General features: G+C 40.3%; 2 protein-coding genes across 5 annotated transcripts in view; both read right to left on the bottom strand.

The window, feature by feature from the left end:
- The window catches only part of LOC309692846 (carboxyl-terminal PDZ ligand of neuronal nitric oxide synthase protein-like), a 272306-nt gene that overhangs the window by 190366 nt on the left and 59011 nt on the right, over nucleotides 1–22929 (bottom strand). The window lies entirely within an intron of this gene.
- LOC309692854 (uncharacterized protein) lies at nucleotides 18075–21269 on the bottom strand. Its single transcript, XM_082511695.1, has 2 exons — nucleotides 20918–21269; nucleotides 18075–20418 (listed from the first exon to the last, which is right to left on the bottom strand). Exon 2 carries the CDS (start codon nucleotides 19695–19697, stop codon nucleotides 18564–18566), a length of 1134 nt encoding a protein of 377 aa, XP_082367821.1. The 5' UTR covers nucleotides 19698–20418; nucleotides 20918–21269; the 3' UTR covers nucleotides 18075–18563.

The raw sequence follows: 22929 nt of genomic DNA, 5'->3' as shown, positions 1-22929 counted from the left end.
CTGTTTGCCTATCAAATACAGAGCAGGGCTAAAAAAAAATCCTGGATCAAGTGACTTTTGTGTTAATATAGGGATCTTGCAAACTGACATGCAGCCGAGTGATGCCTGAATCCCTGAGTTATACAGCACCACCTGAAAGGTGACAGGAGACACACCTCTATGTCTACTTCTAGCCATCAGCCATCATCAGAGAAACGACTGAGGTTAGATTAGGTACAATCCTACCATGCTGTGAGACGCTTATGGAAGACCCACTCAGTGAATCAAAGAAAGACATCAGAACATTGGGGTGCATATAAAAACAGCAAAGCGAGCACTCTGGTCTAAATAAAGCACAACTCATTGATGAGTTCTGAATCAATGAGCCTTGGTTACCCCTGAGACAGTAGCTGGTTCACCACTGCTCCTTCCTTGGACAACTTTTGATAGATGCTGACCACTGCAGACTGGGAACACCCCACAGGAGCTGCATTTTTGGAAATATTCAAGTGACGTCAGTGTATGTGCAAGTAATCCCTGACCAAATACTCTCTCAGTCTGGCTTCAGACTGCTCGAAACACTTTTTATATCTATATTGTAAATTCAGTCATCTCGGGGACAGCTCTGGCTCCAAGCAGATGGTCCACCCAGATGCTATCTATGAGGGACAGCCAATCAGAAGAGCATGAGGTTTGGGGTTTTTTATTATTATTATTTGTTTGCTTTTATGTGTTGCACCAAGGCCCAGTATAAGAAAAATAATGATATAATGTTAAATGGTTACTACATGCACAGTTATGTATTGCAATTCAAGTCATTCAAGTCCAATGGATAGCTTGAAATGGTACAAAGTTAATTGGTGAACTGTCAGAGGTTAAAAAAGGTAAGGTTACCCAAAACAAAAAAAGTATGTACATTTCAGAATTATATAAAAAGGCCTTTCTCCAGGGAACACAAAATGGGTTCACAATTTAAAGGAGGTTGATCAATCCTTGAAAGCTGCTGCTAATAATTCCTCCAGGTGTTCCAACTTTTCTGGATTACTTACAACCCCATCTGTCTGCATAAAACCAGTGTTGGAACACATTATGCTACCATACCCTCGTGAGCATCAGTTTAACAGTACTGTACTGCAGAAAGTAGTGTGTTGCTACAAAAATGGCGAGAATAAGGCAATTAACAATGGAAGAGAGAAAGACCATCATAACACTTAAAAGTTTAGGTCTCTCCTACAGAGAAATTGTAAAGAAAGTCAGGGTGTCAGTGAGTACAGTTTCTTTCACCACTGAAAGGCATTCAGAAACTGGGGAAATTTTGACAGGGAGAGGTCTGACAGACCCAAAGCCATAAATAAAACAGTGGACAAGTTTCTGAGAGTCGCTTGCATGATAGGCAGCTCACAGGACAACAGCTTCAAGCACAGCTTAATATTGGTCGTAGTAAGCAAGTCTCAGCTTCAACTCTGAAGAGAAAACTTCGAGCTGCACGTTTGACAGGAATAGTTGCAGCAAGAAAGCCAGGCATCAGAATAAGACAAAGAGGCTTGGCTGGTCCATGAACCACTGCCACTGGTATTATGGAGTGATTTATACAAATTCAGTAAATCACGCAGGATCTTTATATGCTGTCAAGTAGGTGAATGGATGGTTCCACAGTGTGTGGCATCAACTGTCCAACATAGAGGAGGAAGTGTGATGGTCTGGGGCTGTTATGCTGGATCCAGAATCGGTGACTTGTACAGAGAGGCACCCTGAACCAAAATGGCTACCACAGCATTCTTCAGCGCCACGCACTACCCTCCGGTATGCACCTAGTTGGTCAGGGGTTCATCCTACAGCAAAATAATGACCCAAAACATAAGTCCAAGCTATGCCAGAACTACCTCAGGAAAAAAGAACAAGATGGTAAGCTTCAAAACACAGAGTGACCAGCACAGTCTCCAGCCTTAAACCCCATCGAGCTGGTCTGGGATGAACTAGACAGAAGAGTGAAAGCAAAGCGACCTACAAGTGCCACATTTACGGGAACTTCTGCAACAGATATGGGAAGAACTTTATGAAGAATTTTGATTTCTATTGTAGAAAGAATGCCATAGGTGTGTTCAGCTGTTATATCTGCCAAAGGTGGCTACTTTGATGAGTCAAAAGTTTAGAAGACACTTTGGTCTATCAATTTGGTCTATGATTTCTGTTTTAGCTCCAACTGCTTATTTGTATTATGCAATGAGACATTAAACTGCGTAATTCCCAATGAAAAAAGGGAAAAATTGGGGTGTTCTAAAACTTTTGAACAGTAGTGTACATATATATTTATGTTACAGAGGTTTTTGTCAATGCTTTGTCACAACTTTGGCTCGTTTGAGATCACAAAGTGAAATAAAAATGATGACATTTAAAATCTCTGGCCACATGCTGACAAGGTGACTTCTTGTGTTATGAATTTTTTACGTCTGTATAATGAAGGAGCTGATAGAATGCAGAAAGAGCGCCCTGTCCGCATCGGTCTGAAAAAGCAAGAAGCTTTAAGAAAGCTTTGAAGAAACCCAATCACCTCCTTACTGGCTGTCAGTGCACAAAAAGTGCCAGAGCTGTTTGCTAAGAGATCACATTTCCCATCTCTCTGCAGTTCGCGACCAATTATGCGTAAATGTGCTCAAACTAGTGAGTTGTTGATTGTCAATTAGTGAGTCAACAGAAAATTACTGTGCAACAATCTCATAAGTTTTAAATAATTTATTACAGAAAAGACACCAAATACACTTTTAGGTTCCAGCGTCGCCTAATTGCTAATGTTTTGAGAGGCAATTTTCTACAATTAAGTGTACAAGGCTCATTAAAATGAGGACATATTAAGCAAGGAGAAAAAACAATAGAGCAGAAATGATAATGTTTTCCACAGTGCTTGACTTTTGTAAGCAGTTACAGTCTATATACTGCAGAGGAGGACCCAACTGTTCAGACAAGAGGGTTACTGTAAGGGTTCTGAATCTCTCCAGATGTCTGCTGATGTTGCTGTATCAATTTTAAATTCACTTTTAGACATCTAGTGCATTAGTTACACTCGCTTGTCCTTGGGTTTGAATTTAAGGAAATGCTTTTTGTTGACACAGAGACACAAACAACCAAGCTCGCACTGACTTTACAAGAAACCAGTTTTAATTGCCGTAGTCCAATATGAATAATCCCTTGACAATACAAAATTAAGCTAATTCCATTTTACTGATCCTATTAGCAATATAGATGTATGATGTTTAAGATGCTTCAGACTGTATATAGTTAATGCAGACAATGCAAGCTGCTTTGCAACCCACCTACACCCCAACTACTTCTTAGATGCCATTTCTGACTTCAGTGTCATGTCTTTTGTCACTAATATGTGGTCTGTTCTGCGAGAGGCTCTCTAACCCTGTAAAGTTTGAACCAACAGGCATGACATTTTTGACAAAAAAATTCAAACCTTTTGAAACTGGAGTGTTTATTAAACCATTTTAAGAACTTAAATATCAACTTGGATATATGACTTTCATCAAATATAAAACACCTGGCATTAAAGGATTAAGTTATCACTGTATGCATATGGAGAGGTGAGGAGGTCCAAGAGTAGAGTCTTCCAAGCAATTGTAATAACAGTCCTACTTTAACTAAGGAGGTCATAAAAAGAGATCTTGCGCTTGTATAAAGCCAAGCGCAATACAGGCTTGAGCTATTTTCAAGAATGAAATGCAAAAAATGTCAGAGGACTCGGGCTTCTGCATTGTACAAACTTGGCTTTTCTGGTATCGAGCACAATTGAAGAGATGCTTGTCCACGTCAGTTGTCTTCCCATTTCAGGAAATACTGTTTGAGCTGGAGCAGCGGTCCCCAACCACTGGTTCGTGAGTCTGTTGGTACCTGTTGCAACAGTTGAGGCTCGGGTGTGAAATTTATGGTTTTTAGGGTTTTTATCATTATTTTTTTTTAACGTTTTTATTGTTAACTCGGTTTCCTAGGGTCTTTTCTCGTGTGTTATGAATAATATATATATATATATTTTGGTACCGGTACTCGTTTTATTTTGTTGCATCTATCCGCGACACCTTAAAGGCCGGTCTGTGAAAATATTGTCAGACATAAACCGGTCCGTGGAGCAAAAAATGTTGGGGACTGCTGAGCTAGAGAACCGGAGGAAGCACATTTGATGCTTGCTGTGAATTCAGTGATCTTATTAATTGGGGTAGTTTCACATGGGTAAAATGACACAGACTCTGTACTAGGGACGATGTCAAACTGTGCCTTTTTTTCGCTGCCCTTTTATGCTTTTTTCACAATGAGGTTAATGCATTTGGTTAACAACCCTAAATATAAAGAATACTTAGACGCAAAGCTCTGCATTCAACAATCTGTTGATACCTTCAAAAAAATTCGAAAACCTCCACAATATTCCCTACATATAATCTGGGAAAACACTTCAACTATTCAATATGGTTAAGTTCCAAAGTCTATAAATGTTTACGTGTCAGTGTTATTGGTGGTTTTATGGTCATGTTGTCATCCATTGTAATGTTGACTGTGCTATAGATGCGAGATTTAAACGTTGGAGCGGCTGATCGATGGCACGATTGACCTCCACAGAGATGATTACAGCAGCAATTTAACAGATTTTTCATGCAGGGTTTGACTGGCCAAGTGCATGCAGTAAACTATGACAGGAACACTTCTCGCTAATAAGCCTGTCTATTCCTGTCTGTTATGGCCCTGTCGCTAAATCCACATTACCTACCACACACACTCCCTAGTGCTTACAGCTTCCATTTCAAGAGGCAGTAGCAATACTATAAATCACATCGCTGCTGCATCTATCTGTAAAATATGAGAAAATGAATGCAAGCAATTAAAAAACTTGCAGCACAGAAACTGCTGTATTTGAGAAATTGCACAAGCATTCATTTTACAGTCCCAACAGCACAGCTATACAGGACAAGGTTAGAATGAGCACAGATAACGGTTTGTAGTGCCGCTCAGGTTGTTGAGGATTGTCTGAAATGTGTCTGCTGGATAACCCTCCTGAATTCACACCTAAAATGATATCAATGTTGTCACTTAGATTGCAGCCAAAATGACTGTTTGCATTAGAAAGTATGAAGAAAAACCTATCAAAAAACCATGAGCTTCTTGATTTAATAGTACACCAAGCTAACAGTTTAGCCTTCTGTTATTCAGTGTTAAATCGATAAAATTGAATTTTTTTTAGATGTCAGCATCCTGTAGTTTTATTCAGATCTCAGTTTTTACTAAACCTCATCAACAAGTGAAAAGCAAAGTCAAACAAAGCGCAAAGCACATACTTCCCAAATGTGCCATGAATGTAGTTCTTTCTTTGTAGTTCTAAGCTTCGTGAGTTAATCCGCTACCCTTCAAGTCTCCTGTGGACTTTCTAGTGCTTTAGTTAGGTGGTGGCATCCAGCATTACTGTTATTATTACAGGCAAAGCAAAGGACACAGAAGTATCTGACAGGACAGCGGCATTTGACATCCTGAGATAAGAATCTGTCGCTGTACTTCCTGTTTAAATGTTAGGATTTTAAAAAAAATCCTAAGTAAGCTGGGTTAACAACATCAGAAACTTTCTGTTGTATTAGGATTTTGAAGATGCTCCCATCATGCAATGTTTCTTTTTCCTCTCACATCATCAACTTAGGTATCATCTTTTGGTCACGTGAGAACTCTTTGTTGAGTCCATATGTCTCACGAGATAGACAATCCATTGTAATGTTGACTGTATTGAGTGAGGAAGACCAAGTTACCAGCGTTAAAGCTATTAAGTGAAAGCAAGAACCACTATTGTTATTACAAATGGTAATAAACACCAGAATTTCTTTTTTCCAACATAAACAACCTTGTCATACTGAGTAGTGACATATATTAGTTCACATCTAAACCTACTGAAATGAAATGAATATTTGGGTCCATGAACAGGCTCATCTATCATGCAAACAAGTCCAACATTTCCAGGCACCATTTGCAGATAAGCAGGTTGTTAATTCCTAAAGGTTCCTTCTGTTCCCAGTATAATCCATCATTTTGGCATCAAAGACACAAACATGCACGTCTGCTGCCTGCAGATGCTTTTTTCACTGTGAAATTTAAGGCAGGGAATAATAATGATCAACAGAAAAGCAATCTAATGACACAATTACATGTAAAATTACTCGTCATATAATGTAAGACATCTTGTCCTTTCCATGTCAGAAAGTAGCAGCTCATCCACATCTTCGTCGCTGCTTTTGTTAGGTGTAAGAATGATGTGCAAAATCCAGAACACCTTAGCATCTGCTGATGACAAACATTCAAACACTATAGCACTGTAGGAAGAGTTAACCCTCTGTGCACAGGAGTTTGAACTGGAGCTCCTGCTGTAAACACTCAGATGCATAAGGTTTAGCCAACTCTTAGACAAGCCCATCAATCCTCATTCAATGCATATGCTTGTAAAGGTACCCCAGCATTATACTAAACCCAAAGGATTAGAGACTTTTTGTTTAATGCACAGGCTTAGTCTGGTAAACAGACATTTTGACCCAATTTTTGGTCCGAACTACAAGATTTTCATTATTCTAGTCAGTGTCTTGCAGTGTCCAAATATAACCAGAAAGTCAAACAAAGCATGAGACTGAGAAGTTCAGGCAGCACACAAACACAGTGCAGATGCTACTTTGGCAGATCCTGTCCACCTTTGTTGGGAAATGGCACCCCTTAATGACGGTGGATAAGTTCAAAGACACTAAAGCAGCTATGACAGAATGAAGGGAACCTTAACAATATTAGGCAAGAGCTTTAATGATGTGGCTTCTCACTTAATTTATCAAGTGTCTGTACAGTATGACAGAATTTACAAGCCTAGGACACTATTCCAAAAACACTGAATTAGGAACTCCACCATGCTAAACAAGCTAGTTTGCTAGTATAAGCAAGAAACACACATTTCCATCCAAACGTGCTCGGATTCATTTTCAAGACACAATGATCTTTCTGATCCTGTTTGTGACTCTTACACGCATGGCTCCTTCACTGCTAATGATGATTAACAGCTTATTGAGGCACAACTATTCTGTCTTTTTCATTTTAAACATGCTGGGGTAATTCCGTTACTCATAAAGTCTAATATCGATGCCAGTTCTGCTAGCAACTATTTCAAATGTGTTACTTATTATGAACTGAAACAAAAGATTAAAATAACCAATCAGATGCATGGCAATAGACCAACACACAGTTCACAACTGAGGTCAAGTAACAGCAGTTACCAAGAGTGTTCAATGATCTTAGCAGGCTAGAAAAGAGGCCAGTTATTCAGACTGAGATCACTACACTGCTTGTCCATCTTCTATTAAACAACACAGAATAACACAGATGCTGACCAGCACTGGTTAACCAGGCAGGCCTCCATCTGCATGTGAGCACACACACACACACACACACACACACACACACACACACAAATTGTTCTAAGCCAATGCCATTCAAGCTCCGAGGTTTCTCCCTGGCCAATCACGAGTACACATCCATCTCAATGACATGGCTACTCTAGAGAAAGGAAAAAGGGCTACAGAGGGCTGTAAAGAATGAACCAGAGAGAGGAAAAACAAAAAGGGAGGACAAAAGGAGACAAAGACCTAAGAAGAGCAGAGTGAGGAGAAAGCAATAATAGAGTGACTTATTAAGTTTAATTAACAGCTCAGATCATTAAGCTCCTAATTACACAAACTGAAAGCCAAGGTTTCTTAAATATGCAAACTGTGGTGTTGTCATTAGGTGCTTAGTGAAGTAAAAAGCATATTTTGACCTTTGCACAGCATTTACTAAAATCAATATTTATCTCTATACATCTGTTCTATGAGCACTTACAATTTCGTGCTTAATCAGTTATACAGCCAATTGTACAAGATTGGTTTTAGAGTTCGTGTCCCCCAGAACACTGGATCCACAACAGATAGCCAACATGGTACAGTCAATCTGATTGCCAACTATTGCCACACTATTCTCACAGGGAAATAAGTCACCGTATGAACAGATTAGCATGTCTGATTTGGCACTGATTTTATGTTGGATGCTCTTCCTGATCCAACTGTGCCATTTATCTGGGTTTTGGGGCCTGACTAGCTTATGACCCCTCCCCTGTGGCTGGGTTTGTTTCTCCTCCCAGTCTCAAACTGGTGATCTTTCTCCTGTAGAAATGTGCTTACTGCCAGCCACAGTTTAAATGCAGACCTGTCCACTTAAATTAGGTCTGATTTAACGCCAGTTAAGACTAGTCTGCACACAGTCAAGACAATATCTGTATTAACCTATCTAAGCAGTTGCTATTATTTCTGTTCTTTCTAGTAACTAAAAATGAATCTCCTTCATTAAGTGAATTCGCAACTAAATACAAAAACAAAGTTTTATGAGAACGGGAGGTTCCTGAGCAGTTCTGATTACGGAACAACACCTTTGACATAAGGCTGACAAATCAAAAAGTTCACACAACAGTCAGCCATGAAAGCACTAAAGAAAGAAACCTTTTCTGTTATTGTTGAGGCATGCTGACATGTTGAGTGGGAGCTAGGGGAAATAAATAACAGGGGCAGATTGCAGTGGCAGTCAAGACTGGATATTAGTCATTGGGCATTGGACAGACGGTAGACACATCTGAGAAAAGGGCTGTGCAATTCAATAAAGTTTATTTGAAAAAGCTGACAGTGTCCTCAATTCTGACCAAAACATAGGGAGCACAACATTTTGTGCAATTTTAAAGCTAAAATTGCTGAAACACTGCTGGTTTTCAGTGAATAGCCTATCAAAAAGATTCAATTCAATTTTATATAGTACAAAATGACAACAGTCCCCTCAAGGCACTTTTTCACTGTAAGGTAAAAACCCTACAATAATAGAGTGAAAACCCCTATGAGCAAGGACTTGATGACAGTGTTAAGAAAAATCTCTGAGAAACATCCAGCAGAACCACGATCAGGAAGGAACAGGCGTGAGCAGTTGTAGGTGATGGGAGGAAGACGCGCTACACCCTTTGAGAACACACAGATCAGGTTGACTGTGTGCTTTTAATTTTGGCACTGGCAGCATTTCAGTATATAACATATTATGGTCACTTTTGAATTGAGTAACTACCTTCGTCTCTGCTATATGCAAAAGTTTAAGAAGTGAAGATCATACTGAACCTTTCCTTTTGCATACTATTACACCCTTAACTAAGAACCACCGATCAACAAGGGTTTGAAATTGCAGAAACAGAGGAAGAAAAGACCTCTAAGACTTTCCCTGAGGGAAAGCCCAAAGGACTAGCAGATGAAGAAAAGAGAAAACCAACAATCAGAGCTGTTAGAGGATGAGTGGAGCGTCTGCAGTTACAATGTAAAAGGTGCCATACTCTCTCTATTCGTCTCCACAGGAAGAAACTGGAGCACTCCCGCAGTGAGAAGCAGTACCTTCTTTAGCTCAGTTTTACCCCCTACTGCACTACAACCTAATACACACCACATTCTAGTTCTTGTCCACCATCTTATTATTTTATACTCTATGTTTCCACCAAGTTCTCTGAATATATCGCACATAAGCAAAACCCCAAAGAAGATGGGATAGGTTAGAGCCCCTGCACAACACTGATGTGGATAAGCGGTTTGTTTTGTTTGTTTCTGAAAGAATTTTATCAATGCCAATATAAATAGTATTGATTCTAATTCATATCAGGACGACTTTTTCCATATCTTGGTATAAAAGACAGAAACATCGCTAGAATACAACCAGCTGACAGCCATTGAGTCGTGTGCACTGACAAAAACTCGGTCAAACCGATGGCACACTTTGGCAATCTATCAGCAGCTATATCCAAAACTTTAACAATCCCTCTGAGAGTGACTACAGGGAGTGCAGAATTATTAGGCAAATGAGTATTTTGTCCACATCATCCTCTTCATGCATGTTGTCTTACTCCAAGTTGTATAGGCTCGAAAGCCTACTACCAATTAAGCATATTAGGTGATGTGCATCTCTGTAATGAGAAGGGGTGTGGTCTAATGACATCAACACCCTATATCAGGTGTGCATAATTATTAGGCAACGTCCTTTCCTTTGGCAAAATGGGTCAAAAGAAGGACTTGACAGGCTCAGAAAAGTCAAAAGTAGTGAGATATCTTGCAGAGGGATGCAGCAGTCCCTATAATTGCAAAGCTTCTGAAGCGTGATCATCGAACAATCAAGCGTTTCATTCAAAATAGTCAACAGGGTCGCAAGAAGCGTGTGGAAAAACCAAGGTGCAAAATAACTGCCCATGAACTGAGAAAAGTCAAGCGTGCAGCTGCCAAGATGCCACTTGCCACCAGTTTGGCCATATTTCAGAGCTGCAACATCACTGGAGTGCCCAAAAGCACAAGGTGTGCAATACTCAGAGACATGGCCAAGGTAAGAAAGGCTGAAAGACGACCACCACTGAACAAGACACACAAGCTGAAACGTCAAGACTGGGCCAAGAAATATCTCAAGACTGATTTTTCTAAGGTTTTATGGACTGATGACATGAGAGTGAGTCTTGATGGGCCAGATGGATGGGCCCGTGGCTGGATTGGTAAAGGGCAGAGAGCTCCAGTCCGACTCAGACGCCAGCAAGGTGGAGGTGGAGTACTGGTTTGGGCTGGTATCATCAAAGATGAGCTTGTGGGGCCTTTTCGGGTTGAGGATGGAGTCAAGTTCAACTCCCAGTCCTACTGCCAGTTTCTGGAAGACACCTTCTTCAAGCAGTGGTGCAGGAAGAAGTCTGCATCCTTCAAGAAAAACATGATTTTCATGCAGGACAATGCTCCATCACACGCGTCCAAGTACTCCACAGCGTGGCTGGCAAGAAAGGGTATAAAAGAAGAAAAACTAATGACATAGCCTCCTTGTTCACCTGATCTGAACCCCATTGAGAACCTGTGGTCCATCATCAAATGTGAGATTTACAAGGAGGGAAAACAGTACACCTCTCTGAACAGTGTCTGGGAGGCTGTGGTTGCTGCTGCACGCAATGTTGATGGTGAACAGATCAAAACACTGACAGAATCCATGGATGGCAGGCTTTTGAGTGTCCTTGCAAAGAAAGGTGGCTATATTGGTCGCTGATTTGTTTTTGTTTTGTTTTTGAATGTCAGAAATGTATATTTGTGAATGTGGAGATGTTATATTGGTTTCACTGGTAAAAATAAATGATTGAAATGGGTATATATTTGTTTTTTGTTAAGTTGCCTAATAATTATGCACAGTAATAGTCACCTGCACACACAGATATCCCCCTAAAATAGCTAAAACTAAAAACAAACTAAAAACTACTTCCAAAAACATTCAGCTTTGATATTAATGAGTTTTTTGGGTTCATTGAGAACATGGTTGTTGTTCAATAATAAAATTATTCCTCAAAAATACAACTTGCCTAATAATTCTGCACTCCCTGTAAAGTCAGTCTAAGTCACAATGCGTCTGTTTGTAGAAAGGTTGCCTCGTAAAGTGGTTGTGCAACACCCTTCAGCTCTGGGCAACCATTTAGTCATCAGAAGTTGCAATTGGTTGAGGAACGTGAACAAATTCATTACGATTACAAGGCAGCCCTCAACTGTGTCCAGTGTCGGATGCTTTTTGCGGTTGAGCCAATTTAATGTAAGTTTGCTTGGCCGATGTTATCTCAGGCTGGAGGGGCATGAGATTAGCACTCTTGTTCATAGTATTTTCATTTATCTAATAAATCTTGATATTTGGTGTCCTTGTATTGATACTTAAAATATGTCAATACTATGCAATATCGATGTTTTCCCCCACCCCACTGATAGTTAAGGTAAGTATCACCTGTGTAGCTACTACGTACTAGCTGGTATGACACTGATGCAACTTTAACAAAAGAGTCAAGACGTATAGGCATCAAGGAAGGCAAAGCAGACTATTAATTTCACACGTGAACAATGTTTAAGAAAAAGGAACAACAAGGCCTACAAATCAGGTCGGCCAGATCTTCGTGAGGTAAAAACACAGAGCACTACTCATTTTCTGGTTCGCAGAAATGTTCACTAAAGCATTCCAGCAAAAGTCAGAGCTACAAAACCAGAGATGTGAGCGACTGCAAAGTTCCACTGGAGAACACGGGAGGGAAAAAAATCAGATTCAATTACGAGGTTTTCCTGCCAGCGAAGCAACAGACAGGGTTGTGCATCCACTCATCTGTGAAGAGCTGCTGCATCTTCTGATTAGACCACAGTTCCCATGTCAACTCCCGAGGGATGTGTCTGTCTCAGTTTCTAACTGCACCAAATGCTTTTCACTTTCTTGTCAACCTCAGAAACCTCCCTTCCTCTCTCCCTTATTCACTGCAGAATAACCTAGTTGGATTCTGCTTTCTTTTAACCACCTATCTTAATCTTTTCACTCTCATTCCCACGGCCACTTTGATAGAGCAACTAACCCCTTGTGTGCCCCATGATCATATATTTTCTCTCCTTTACTCCCTGGCTCCTCACACACCCTCTACCCTCTGTTATCTCTCCCCCCCCCCCCCATGCCTCCCGACTTCCCCTTTTCTCCACACACCGGTGCCTGATTCAATCTCAAGCAATGTTGTTTATGAAAAGGCATTTCATTTTCCAAAACCATCTGTGTTTAAGATGCTGTGCAGGGTCCATCACGTCTCATCAATCTGAGCGACGCGGTAGTGTCTTTGAATCAAAGCCAAAATTTCCAATTGAATATATTTTGGCACATAATCACACACGCCCACACGAGTACAGAGCATTTAGCATATAAAAGGACGAGCGATATGCCGTTAAACTTTGGAAAGCCAATTTAAAAACCACATAATTGAAATGCCCCTTTCTGAACAGGACTGTAGCTTTCGACTGCGTCTTTGTGAGGTCTACAACAAACTTCCTGCCTTCAAAGAACTTCATGTGAACCTGACAACAACTGAATGTTTATTCGCAGTACACACTTTTAGTTTGCAAGTGGAGTTACATTTATGTAAAAGAAGACTAGAAAATCTATGTTTTGTCTGGAAGTAAGTTGCTGGAACAAGTTTCCCTAACTGGGGATAGCTGGATAGCAGGGCCTGAATTTTCAAGGATTCTTCAACTAGGATTGTGGACTGCAGTACTCCCTCTGAGAGACAATAAAACAGAAATGAAAAATAAAAGTATACTTAGATAACTCATAAAGTAAACTTGGGAGGCTGTTGCTACACTTGGTGGACCACCCAAGTAAAGTTTATCTGTAACGAACGCTTTGTGATATCAGTGAACTAACGTCTTGATGCATTCTCAATCATCCAGGTAAGTAAATCTTCAAAGGTTGATTCTGTTCATCTGGACGTAGCATTTTGTGGGAAAAACGTTTCGTCACTCATCCAAGTAACTTCTTCAGTCTCAGCTGACTGCAGGTTTCCCCAATCTTATAAACAGTACATTTGCATAATGACTGAAACCAGCCCACTGGTCAGTTCCTTCATCATGATTATGTAAATTCTCATGACCATTGATCAACAACCACTGATCAAAGACCATGAGTACTATTCACAGAGTGTTGCGCTACAGACGCTACATCGAGATGAACAGAATCAATCTTTGGTTGGTTGATAATGCATGTATGCACAAAGTTAGCTCCATAGAGAAATTGATTTGCTGATTAACTGGGGAAGAACTTGATTAGCATTTACATCCCAACTATCACATTACGCCATGTTCATGTTCGTGAACTTTGGTTCCTTGTTAGTAAAGCCTGTTGATGGCAGGTGAAAAAACATCTCCATGTATGATAATCAGTTAAAAACAATGACATATAATTTTTGGTCCATATCACCCAGCCCTAACTGAAGCCTCATTGATGTTCCTTAGGTTGAATGGGAGTAAATCCTAGTAGCCAGCTTCTAAATTCTGATGGAAAGAATACAAATAGAAGAGGAATAGTAAATGATTGTTCCCTTTGGTTTTGATATAAAAGAAAACTGCATTATTTGTGCATCCAGTCTGTTCCATTATCAGTGTATTTTGGCCACCATGCATAGCATAGAAGAACAAGAAACATCAAAAGAGCAAATGGCTGCGTTTGTGCCTCTGAGGATGTGACGCAATGAGTTGATTAAGTATCTCATCAGACTACAGGGACCTGTGGCTGCAGGCTCCTCTGAGGAGACAGCGTTAGTCACTGTACTCTGCATGAACACCTGTTCACTGAATCAATGCCAAAACGAGGCAGCTAGCCGTGTCCCTCATTCATCATTACCACATAAAAAGCAACATTTGTGACCGCATCCATTTACAAAGACATTTCAAAATCTGGTCTCCAAACCATCCGCAGTGTAACTTCTAAAAGTAACTTTAGATAAGATAAATTAGGCTTTCAAAGACTGTTTGCACAGGTTCCCGTTGTGTCCTATAGGAAACAAGGGAAATCTATTTTTCTGTCGACTGTCACAGCTTTAATGCATAGTTAAAGACTTTCTCCTCTCGCACTTTGTCGCTGTCTCTCAACCTTGGATCCTTGTATCAGACTTTGCTGCCTCCTGCCTGGACGATGTCTTTTCTCTCTTTCCCTCTGTTCCCTCTGAGGTCACGTATATCTTGCATAGATTTATGCACACAGCGAGATAAGCTTCAAAGACTATAGTTCCTTACATCGAAAGCATGAGAGATATTTTTCTAATAACAGAGGAAGAGATTCATATCAACCAGATCGTTCTGACTTGCTGCTTCAAATGTAAGATGATATATCAGAAGCAGTTCCTTAGAAACCGCTTCAGCTGGCTTCTCTTCAGTGTTACAGAGTGCTGCAGAACTGTTCAGTCAGTGGATTTATTGTGAAACTGATCAATACAGCCTTTGTTTGTGGGAAGAGGAATTGAAGATGTAACACCTTCCCAGATAAATGTGATGATGGATTCCAGGGGGCCACTTTACTATCAGAGGGGCACATGAAAGTGAGGCTAATGTCATTTTAGGTATTTTCAGCCGGCACATCAGTCTTTTATCATCAGCTTTGACATTTTCCCTATAATGTCGTCCTCCACCTACAGTCACAGGAGCAGAGGGAGGGAGGGAAAAGAGTTACAAAGGCTTTTCTTTGCTCTTATTGAACCATGTCAGAGGAGAAATCCCTCTCTTCCCCAAAAGGATAGTGAGACAAACTCAATTTAGGAGCTGTTGGTGGATCGACAAATCACTTCCAGTGCGCCTTCATTTTCAGCGCCGCGCTGCATAAAGATTCAAACTGCTAATGGCCCTCGTTGCTTAGAGAAATTACAGCTTGCTTTCATTCATAATAGATTTTATTTGATGATGAACCCGTCAAAAAGAAAGTGGAACCACTGATTATGTTAGGAGAGCCATAATTTTTAATGCACTGCCTTTTATAAGGAGGGCACTGCAGGCTGTTTAAAAAATGGGGGGAAAGATTAAAAAAGACACCACGCTTTGAACCTTGATAGAAAAGCAAAGCCACGAGTGAACGATTTTCAAGAAAGACATTTGGGCAAGGTGACACACTAACAATTATAGCAGTCCATTTGTCCAGGTAATTAACGCCGTCACCTCACAGCACAACGGCTCTGGCTTTGAATCTTCTGCTCATTTTATTATCAAGGGCAGAAAATAAGACATGCTTTATAGTGCATTAAATATCAGCGCAATTAGCACTAAATTGTGAGTTGCAAACGTTGGTAAATCACTTTACATTCTTCTCTCTATATTTTGCATCTTTAGCAAGGAGCTCCCAGAAATGCATATCCAACAGGGTCTGTCACATAAAATATCCGAGTTGCCACCTCCTGCACGCAATATTATCACTTTTTTTTAAGGTCAAAACCCAGATTCAACTGGTGCAATGCTTGAGTAAATCTGGTTCCACTGTTTTGATACTGTATGTGCATCCTAGCTTGATTGCATGGCTTATCAATATTTTTCACGTTGTCTTTTCCTGTGTGATGAGTTACAATGTCTTCTGTTAAAAAAAACCCTAAACCAGTCCCCAAGGTGCACCAAAATTCACATTAACAGCCTCAGTGTTACCTGATATGCTGTTTATGGTTGTTTAGTCAGACAAAGGGACTTTCAACAGCCCTTTTGTGGCATCTTTACATAGCATTACACATCACCACTGCATAAGCATATTCCTAAAACTACATTAAACTATCACAATTAGGTGCCAAACCCTAACCTAAACCTAATGTGACCTTCAGCCCTGAAGACAAACCATAACATTCAAATAGGCCTTTGAAAGGAGGTGAAAAATGAGAGCCAGGCCAAACAATTTTAACATGTCAATTTTTCATACTTACATCTAATCCCACAGTCTGCCTGTTGTGGAGAGTCACAATCACACAGATTAAGTCCGTCAGAAAGCCCTTACCTTTCCGAGGATAGTAGGCGGGCCCAGGTACGTATGTTCTTTTAGAGCAGAGCTACAGATTAAAAATGCAAAGGAGGTAAAACCTCGAACTTGATGAAACACCTGGCGACGCATAGCGTTTTTTTAAAAGCCCAGAAATGCACCGTATTTGATAGCTTGCTGCAGGACCTCACACCGAGTGCGGGTGTGGTGCCTGTTCTCGGACCCGGAGTTAGCAACATCCCCCAAGAACCCGAAGAGAGTCCTGGCCCCTAGCCCTGCCAGTGTAGCAGAATGATGACGGATGATGATGGCAGCAGCAGCCGTTATTCTGTGTGTGAGTAGCTTAATGTTGTTCGTGTGTAATTTACGTTGAGTAGGCTAACCATGTTATTAAATTAATGCATGTAAGGTGAACTAGCAAACACCGTCGTAGTTACATGCGGCTGTCTTCTTGTTTGATGGCAGATACTCCCTTCACCCTGGCCAAAAAGGCTAAAATGACCAAAGAAAAATTGGAAAACAGCTAAACATGAGAGGTTTTTGGACAAAGTTTGTGTTTTTTTTTTTTCATTGTTTAAGCACTGCTTCCAGCCAAGAGTGATACCATTTATGTCCTATAGCTGCAGAAAAGGCTAACATTGTTATCTTTTTACAAAAAAAAAAACCAGCTAAACATGAGAGGTTTTTGGACAAAGTTTGTGCTCTCCATTCTTTAAGCACCAGTTCGAGCACTGTTTAAGCACCGGCACCGTTTCAAAAGTACCGCTTTGGCACCGGTATCGGATAAAACCTAAACGATACCCATCCCTACCTGTATGTGACATGTTTAAGGGACTTTCGTAAATTCTAGCTACAAAATCGTACAATCCTCTTGAACACTGCATTAGTACATAAAATAACTCCACATGCAAAATTTATGTTTTTATATTGTGACTATGGAGTGAACTGGGAGTTGTCAAAGCTGTAGTGCAAATAAACCTTTTAGTCAAACATAGTCTTTACACTATTAGAACAGAGATTTTCACTGGACCATGAAGTGTTACTTGAGTATGTACATCAGTGCCAGCAAAATGTGTTAAGTGCAGCAGGGTAAGAAGCCTCAAGTGCCAGAAAGTAAGTGTTTAAAACCCTTTTTTCCTGCACTCACAGCCTTTGGGTCAAAAAAATGAACCCAGTGCAGAATGTCTTAAAACCCTGAAGGGTGATAGTTGTGGTTGCAACAAGACCTATAGCAGTCAGTGGGAAAACAGTTTTCTAACTTAAACCTCGGTAAACACTTTCCTGTTGACTTTCTTGGCTTTTTCACTCATTTTTAGTCATACTGAAGAAAAGCTTAAATCTACTGTTCTACCATGTTTCAGAAAGGAGGACTATCTGTGGTACTCTTGGTTCGCTCGTCACCATGTTCATCGTTTATACCGTCTACGGTTTGACTTGACGCAGCATGTTATAACAAGAGGATGGAAAATGATTACTTTTGGCAATTCTTTCATTATCTGTGGCAAAAAGCAAATCTGAAATCAATCTTTTTCTTTTTGTGACTTTCTATGACAAGCCTTTAGCATATTTTAGAAGTCTATAGAAGTCTGGTAGCAGAGCTCACGAAAGCTTCAAAACCTTCTGAAAGCCAAGGAAACCCTTCAATTCGCTTTATTTCTTCAGAAGAGGCGGTTTGTAATTTCAACTTCCAAAACTAATACATATCAAGGAGACAGTTGTTTTCAATTAGGGTTGCAAAGGGGCGGAAAATTTCCGGTAAATTTCCGAAAAGTTTCCGGTAAATTTCCATGGTAAGTTAAGCTTGGGAATTTTGGAAATATTCCATATTGGAAACTGTCCATGGAAATAATGGGAATTATGGAAATTAATGGGAATTTAGGAGAACTAACTGGGAATATATTATTTCCAAGCATAAATATAAACAGAAATCATAAGAAAACCTCCATGCAAAATGTTTTCAACAGATATTTAAACAGATTTATTTGTAAGTACAGTAGAATAGAACACGTTTCAATAACTTGTTTCATGGATGAATAAAAACAGAAATGTTGAGTTCAATATTACCATCCCCTAACCCCGCTCATTCAAAAATGCCCCCTGTCCAAAAATCTCCACAAAGTCCCATTCAAAAGGTTAAATGAAAAATGCCACTTATCCTCCAAAACGTCCCATTAAACATGCAAATCTTCCTTCAAGCAATCCTCTTTTCTCATTTTTGCTCAGTCAATAGACTCTTCCTGGACCTCATCATCATCCAACAACATGTCCACTTCCTCAGCATCCAACTCTGAGTCTTCCTCTTCAGTGTCACTTTCCAGCCTTGTTGAGGATGGCTCTGTGTCAGGCTCAAAGAGCCGTAGGTTTGCCCGAATGCCGACCAGCTTTTCCACTCTCACATTTGTGAGCCTGTTGCGAACCTTTGTGTGGGTGTTCCCAAACAGTGACCAGTTGTGCTCGGAGGCAGCTGATGATGGTGGGATTTGGAGGAGAATGGAGGCTACAGGTGCAAGGGCCTCAGATTCACATAGTCCCTTCCACCAGGTGGCTGCAGATATGTGCTGGCATGACTGCCATATTCCATCCCCTTTCCAAAGGCCTTGCTTTGTTCGATACTTTGCCAAACTGCCTAGAACTTTGCCTTTATCGAGACCCAGGTGGTCAGACATGGCTGTAATGACCGCATAGGCACCGTTGATCTCTTCCCCAGAAAGTATGCCCTTGTCATATTTGGGGTCCAGCATGTATGCTGCTGCATGCACTGGCTTCATGCAGAACTCCCTCCGCTGTTCCAATGACTTGACCACAGCCGTTTCCTCTGCTTTCAGTAGTAGGGAAGTGGGCAGAATTGTCTGGATTTCTTCTTTGAGTTCTGCAAAAAGGCACTGGACATCTGACAAGATGGCACCATCCCCCTCTATCTTCGCTATTGCTGCTGCAATAGGTTTGAGGATTTTCTGACTGCTAGATACTCTAGATACCCAGAACACATCATCCAAGATGACCTTCTTGATGTCACTGTCGATGCCTACAGACTGGGATATGGCCATCTCTTGCAGAGACTCCTTTCCCTTCAGAAGGCTGTCAAACATGATAACAACACCACCCCATCGCGTTATGCTGGGAAGCTTCAGTGTAGTACTCTTGTTCTTTAACTTTTGCTTTGACAGAAATGTAGCGGAAGTTACTTGTTTGCCTTTAACATATTTCAGAACTTGCTTCACTCTCTTATTCAGAGTGTCCATTGTTTTTAGTGCCATTATGTCTTTTAGGAGAAGGTTTAGTGTATGGGCTGCACAGCCAATAGTAGTTATATGAGGGTAGGTCTCCTCCACATGTGCCCAGGCAACCTTCATGTTGGCTGCATTGTCAGTGACCAGTGCAAAAACCTTATCTGGTCCAAGGTCATTGATGATCACTTTTAGCTCATCTGCAATGTATTGGCCTGTGTGTCTGTTTTCCTTTGTGTCTACACTCTAGTAGAACACAGGCTGAGGAGTGGTGATTATGTAGTTAATAATTCCTTGTCCCCTGATATTGGACCATCCATCAGTGATGACTGAAATACAGTCACCTTGGTCAATGGTCTGTTTCACCTTTGCTTGAACTCGACTGAACTCTTCATCCAGTAGATGAGTAGACAATGCATGTCTGGTTGGGGGAATGTATGCTGGTCGGAGAACATTCAAAAATCTCTTCCAGTACACATTGGATGTCAGCATCAGGGGTGAGCCAGCTGCATAGATTGCACGAGCGAAACACTCATCTGCGTTTTTCTGGCTAGTGTCATCCATAAAATCAAAGAATCCTCTGATGCCAGAGGGACCAGGAGCTGATGAGTGGGTATCTGACTCTGATACAGCTGAAACAGATTCATTTTCCCCTTGAGTGGAACTCCTGGCTGCTGCACGTGTTGGGCCTTGAGGAATTTTTTTGCACCTTGCAATGTGCTGCTGCATTTTTGTGGCATTCTTCACGTACGTCTTATCACAATACTTACACATATATACAGATTTCCCTTGTACATTAGCTGGTGTAAAATGTCTCCACACATCAGATAGCGCACGTGGCATTTTTCTGTAAAATAAAACAAGAGCTTGTAAAAATGCTAATGCAATGCAAGAGATCGTAATAATACAATTGCAATATGATAATAAACAGATATAAATAGTAAGGCTAGCTAAACAACTGGAATGATCTTCAAAACAAAACAACCAAATGAGGAAGCTAGCATCTTCTTTATGTTATACTAGCTATGGCTTATTTAGCATCTAACAGATGCTAGCATTTTATTTAGCATCTAACAGATGCTGGCATTTTATTTAGCATCTAACAGATGCTAGCATTTTATTTAGCATCTAACAGATGCTAGCATTTTATTTAGCATCTTATCAGATGCTAGCATTTTATTTAGCATCTTATCAGATGCTAGCATTTTATTTAGCATCTTATCAGATGCTAGCATTTTATTTAGCATCTTATCAGATTGCTATCTACCAGATTAATACATTTTATGTGATATTCACAATTTAAACATTTAATGAATATATTTTCCCATAATATCATCAAAACTTACCTCACTTGTTAAGTCCACAGGCTCAAATGTGTGCCTTTAATACTCTTTGTCCTTCAGGCTCAAAAGTGTGGTCCATGTGTACATGTGATGGAGGCATGCACAGTGCCAGTAGGTGGTCTCAATAGCCATGCAGCAAGCTTGTGCTCTGTACATGTGATTAAGGAATGGCATGGATATTCAAGTGTATTTGAATTGCATTTGTTTGTTTTTGTCAATATTATGCTAAAATATACTTTCCTCAACTATATTTAAGTTCCCTAAGAAGAGCCAACCTTCAATTTTGAAAATTCCCACTTTATTCCCATAAATTCCCGTTAATTCCCGTTAATTCCCATAAATTCCCGTTAATTCCCATGGAAAGATTCCATCTTTGAAAATTCCGGGAATTTTGCAACCCTATTTTCAATGTGATATAATAGCAGGAGCGACAGCAGAGCACTAAGCCAAATGTGTGTGAATACAGGCTACAATTAGGTCCGACTGCCTCTTTATTCACAGCAACCTTTTAAGACGTCCTATCAGTGAGTGTCTGGTCCTATGAGAGACACACTCATTAACATGTCAAAGGATGCCAGTCATGCTCTCAACTCCAAGGTGACACAAACCAAAATGATGGAGGGTGTGTGTGAGTCTATATGCATGTCTTAAAGCCACATTAGCTTTAGTGCAGGGCAGCTTCTATTCTCCAGGCATGCACAGATTTTTTTTTTAATTCATATTTGCAGTATAACCTGGAGGGTTGACTCTTTCACCATAAAAGCCTTTAAATTCAAACATCCAGCTCTGTTATTACTTAAACTCTAGTGGAATCAAAGCTTAAGCTGCGTGTGTTCTGAGTAACGTAAAAAGGAGGAAAAAAAGAAAAAGAAAAACAGAGAGGGTATAAAAAGGAGCAAATGAAGATGGAAATGGCAAAGGCAGAAAAATGACGAGGCAGGTAAAAAGCCTTCTGCAACTGTTTTTCTTTTTAATTATGCGCTGTGTTTCTGTCACAAGGATGAACTTCTAATGTTCAATTCTACAATCATGTTCTTCAAGGGTAAAATTAAATAAAAGGTAAGGTAGAAGGCTTTTCACCTTCACCTATCTAAAAGTATTTCTTAATGTTGGTGACCATCAGAAGAATTAAAAAAACAAAGAAAAGCTAAAGAGGACGGGACTGTACGCAGAGAGAAAGGCAAAAGGAAACCTTTATGTAAGCTTTAAAATGTTTATTGTTAATTAGACCTATGCCATCTCTTCACTCATTCAATTTTGGTTTTGCTTTTTTTTTTTTTTTAAATCTGGGCAAAGGCATCAACTGTGAGGCCAATTGTGAGTGCAGTGTGGCTAACTAATCGAGGTCGCTCAGACCGGCTGTGTCCTTCAATAAGGACTGGCTGGTGTTTACAGCTGGCACGTGAAATGGACTGGTACTTTCTGTAATTTGAGCATTCAAATTGCTTTCAACTACCCCTCTCATCCACCCAATCACACACATTCACAGTTCTTTCTTTCGTTTACTCTACACCTAAGCACTTTTATCTAACATTCAAACACATCAGGGTTCGTCTTGATACTTCGACATGAGGACAGGAGCAGGTGGAGATCGATACCGCCTGAGCCACAGCTGGTGTTTCTTCTTAAGAATAATCAGTGTCATCACCGATGCCCAATACTGCATTTCATGCTTTTATTTACCTCAACTGTGATGACAGCTTTATTTGAAACCTAATTTTGAGAGGATTTCCTTGTGTTGGATTGGTCATGTGCAAACCATTGTTTTGATTTCCGGCTACAATCATTGCACCAAACACTTCTTTTATCCATTTTAAATTAAATGCACTCTATCCCTGCATAGAAGTCCAAATGTTTCACCTCGCTGTGCCCAGCTTTAGGAAACGCCTGCAGAAACAGATGGTACTTATGATTCTTTAAACCTTTTGGGAGTTAGTAGTTTAGCACTGCCAGAAATTTTGGATTACCGTTTCCTTCAGGCTCTGAGCTTTGAAGCAAAGATTAAAATGTTATCC

The sequence above is a fragment of the Aulonocara stuartgranti genome (genome assembly GCF_965226115.1).
Source record: "Aulonocara stuartgranti genome assembly, chromosome: 17".
In the NCBI taxonomy this organism is placed as follows: Eukaryota; Metazoa; Chordata; class Actinopteri; order Cichliformes; family Cichlidae; genus Aulonocara; species Aulonocara stuartgranti.
This window is presented reverse-complemented; position numbering and strand designations above follow the sequence as displayed.

Coding starts and splice junctions, on each gene's coding strand:
- LOC309692854 (XM_082511695.1), bottom strand. CDS start 19,697: ATGAAGGTTGCCTGGGCACATGTGGAGGAGACCTACCCTCATATAACT.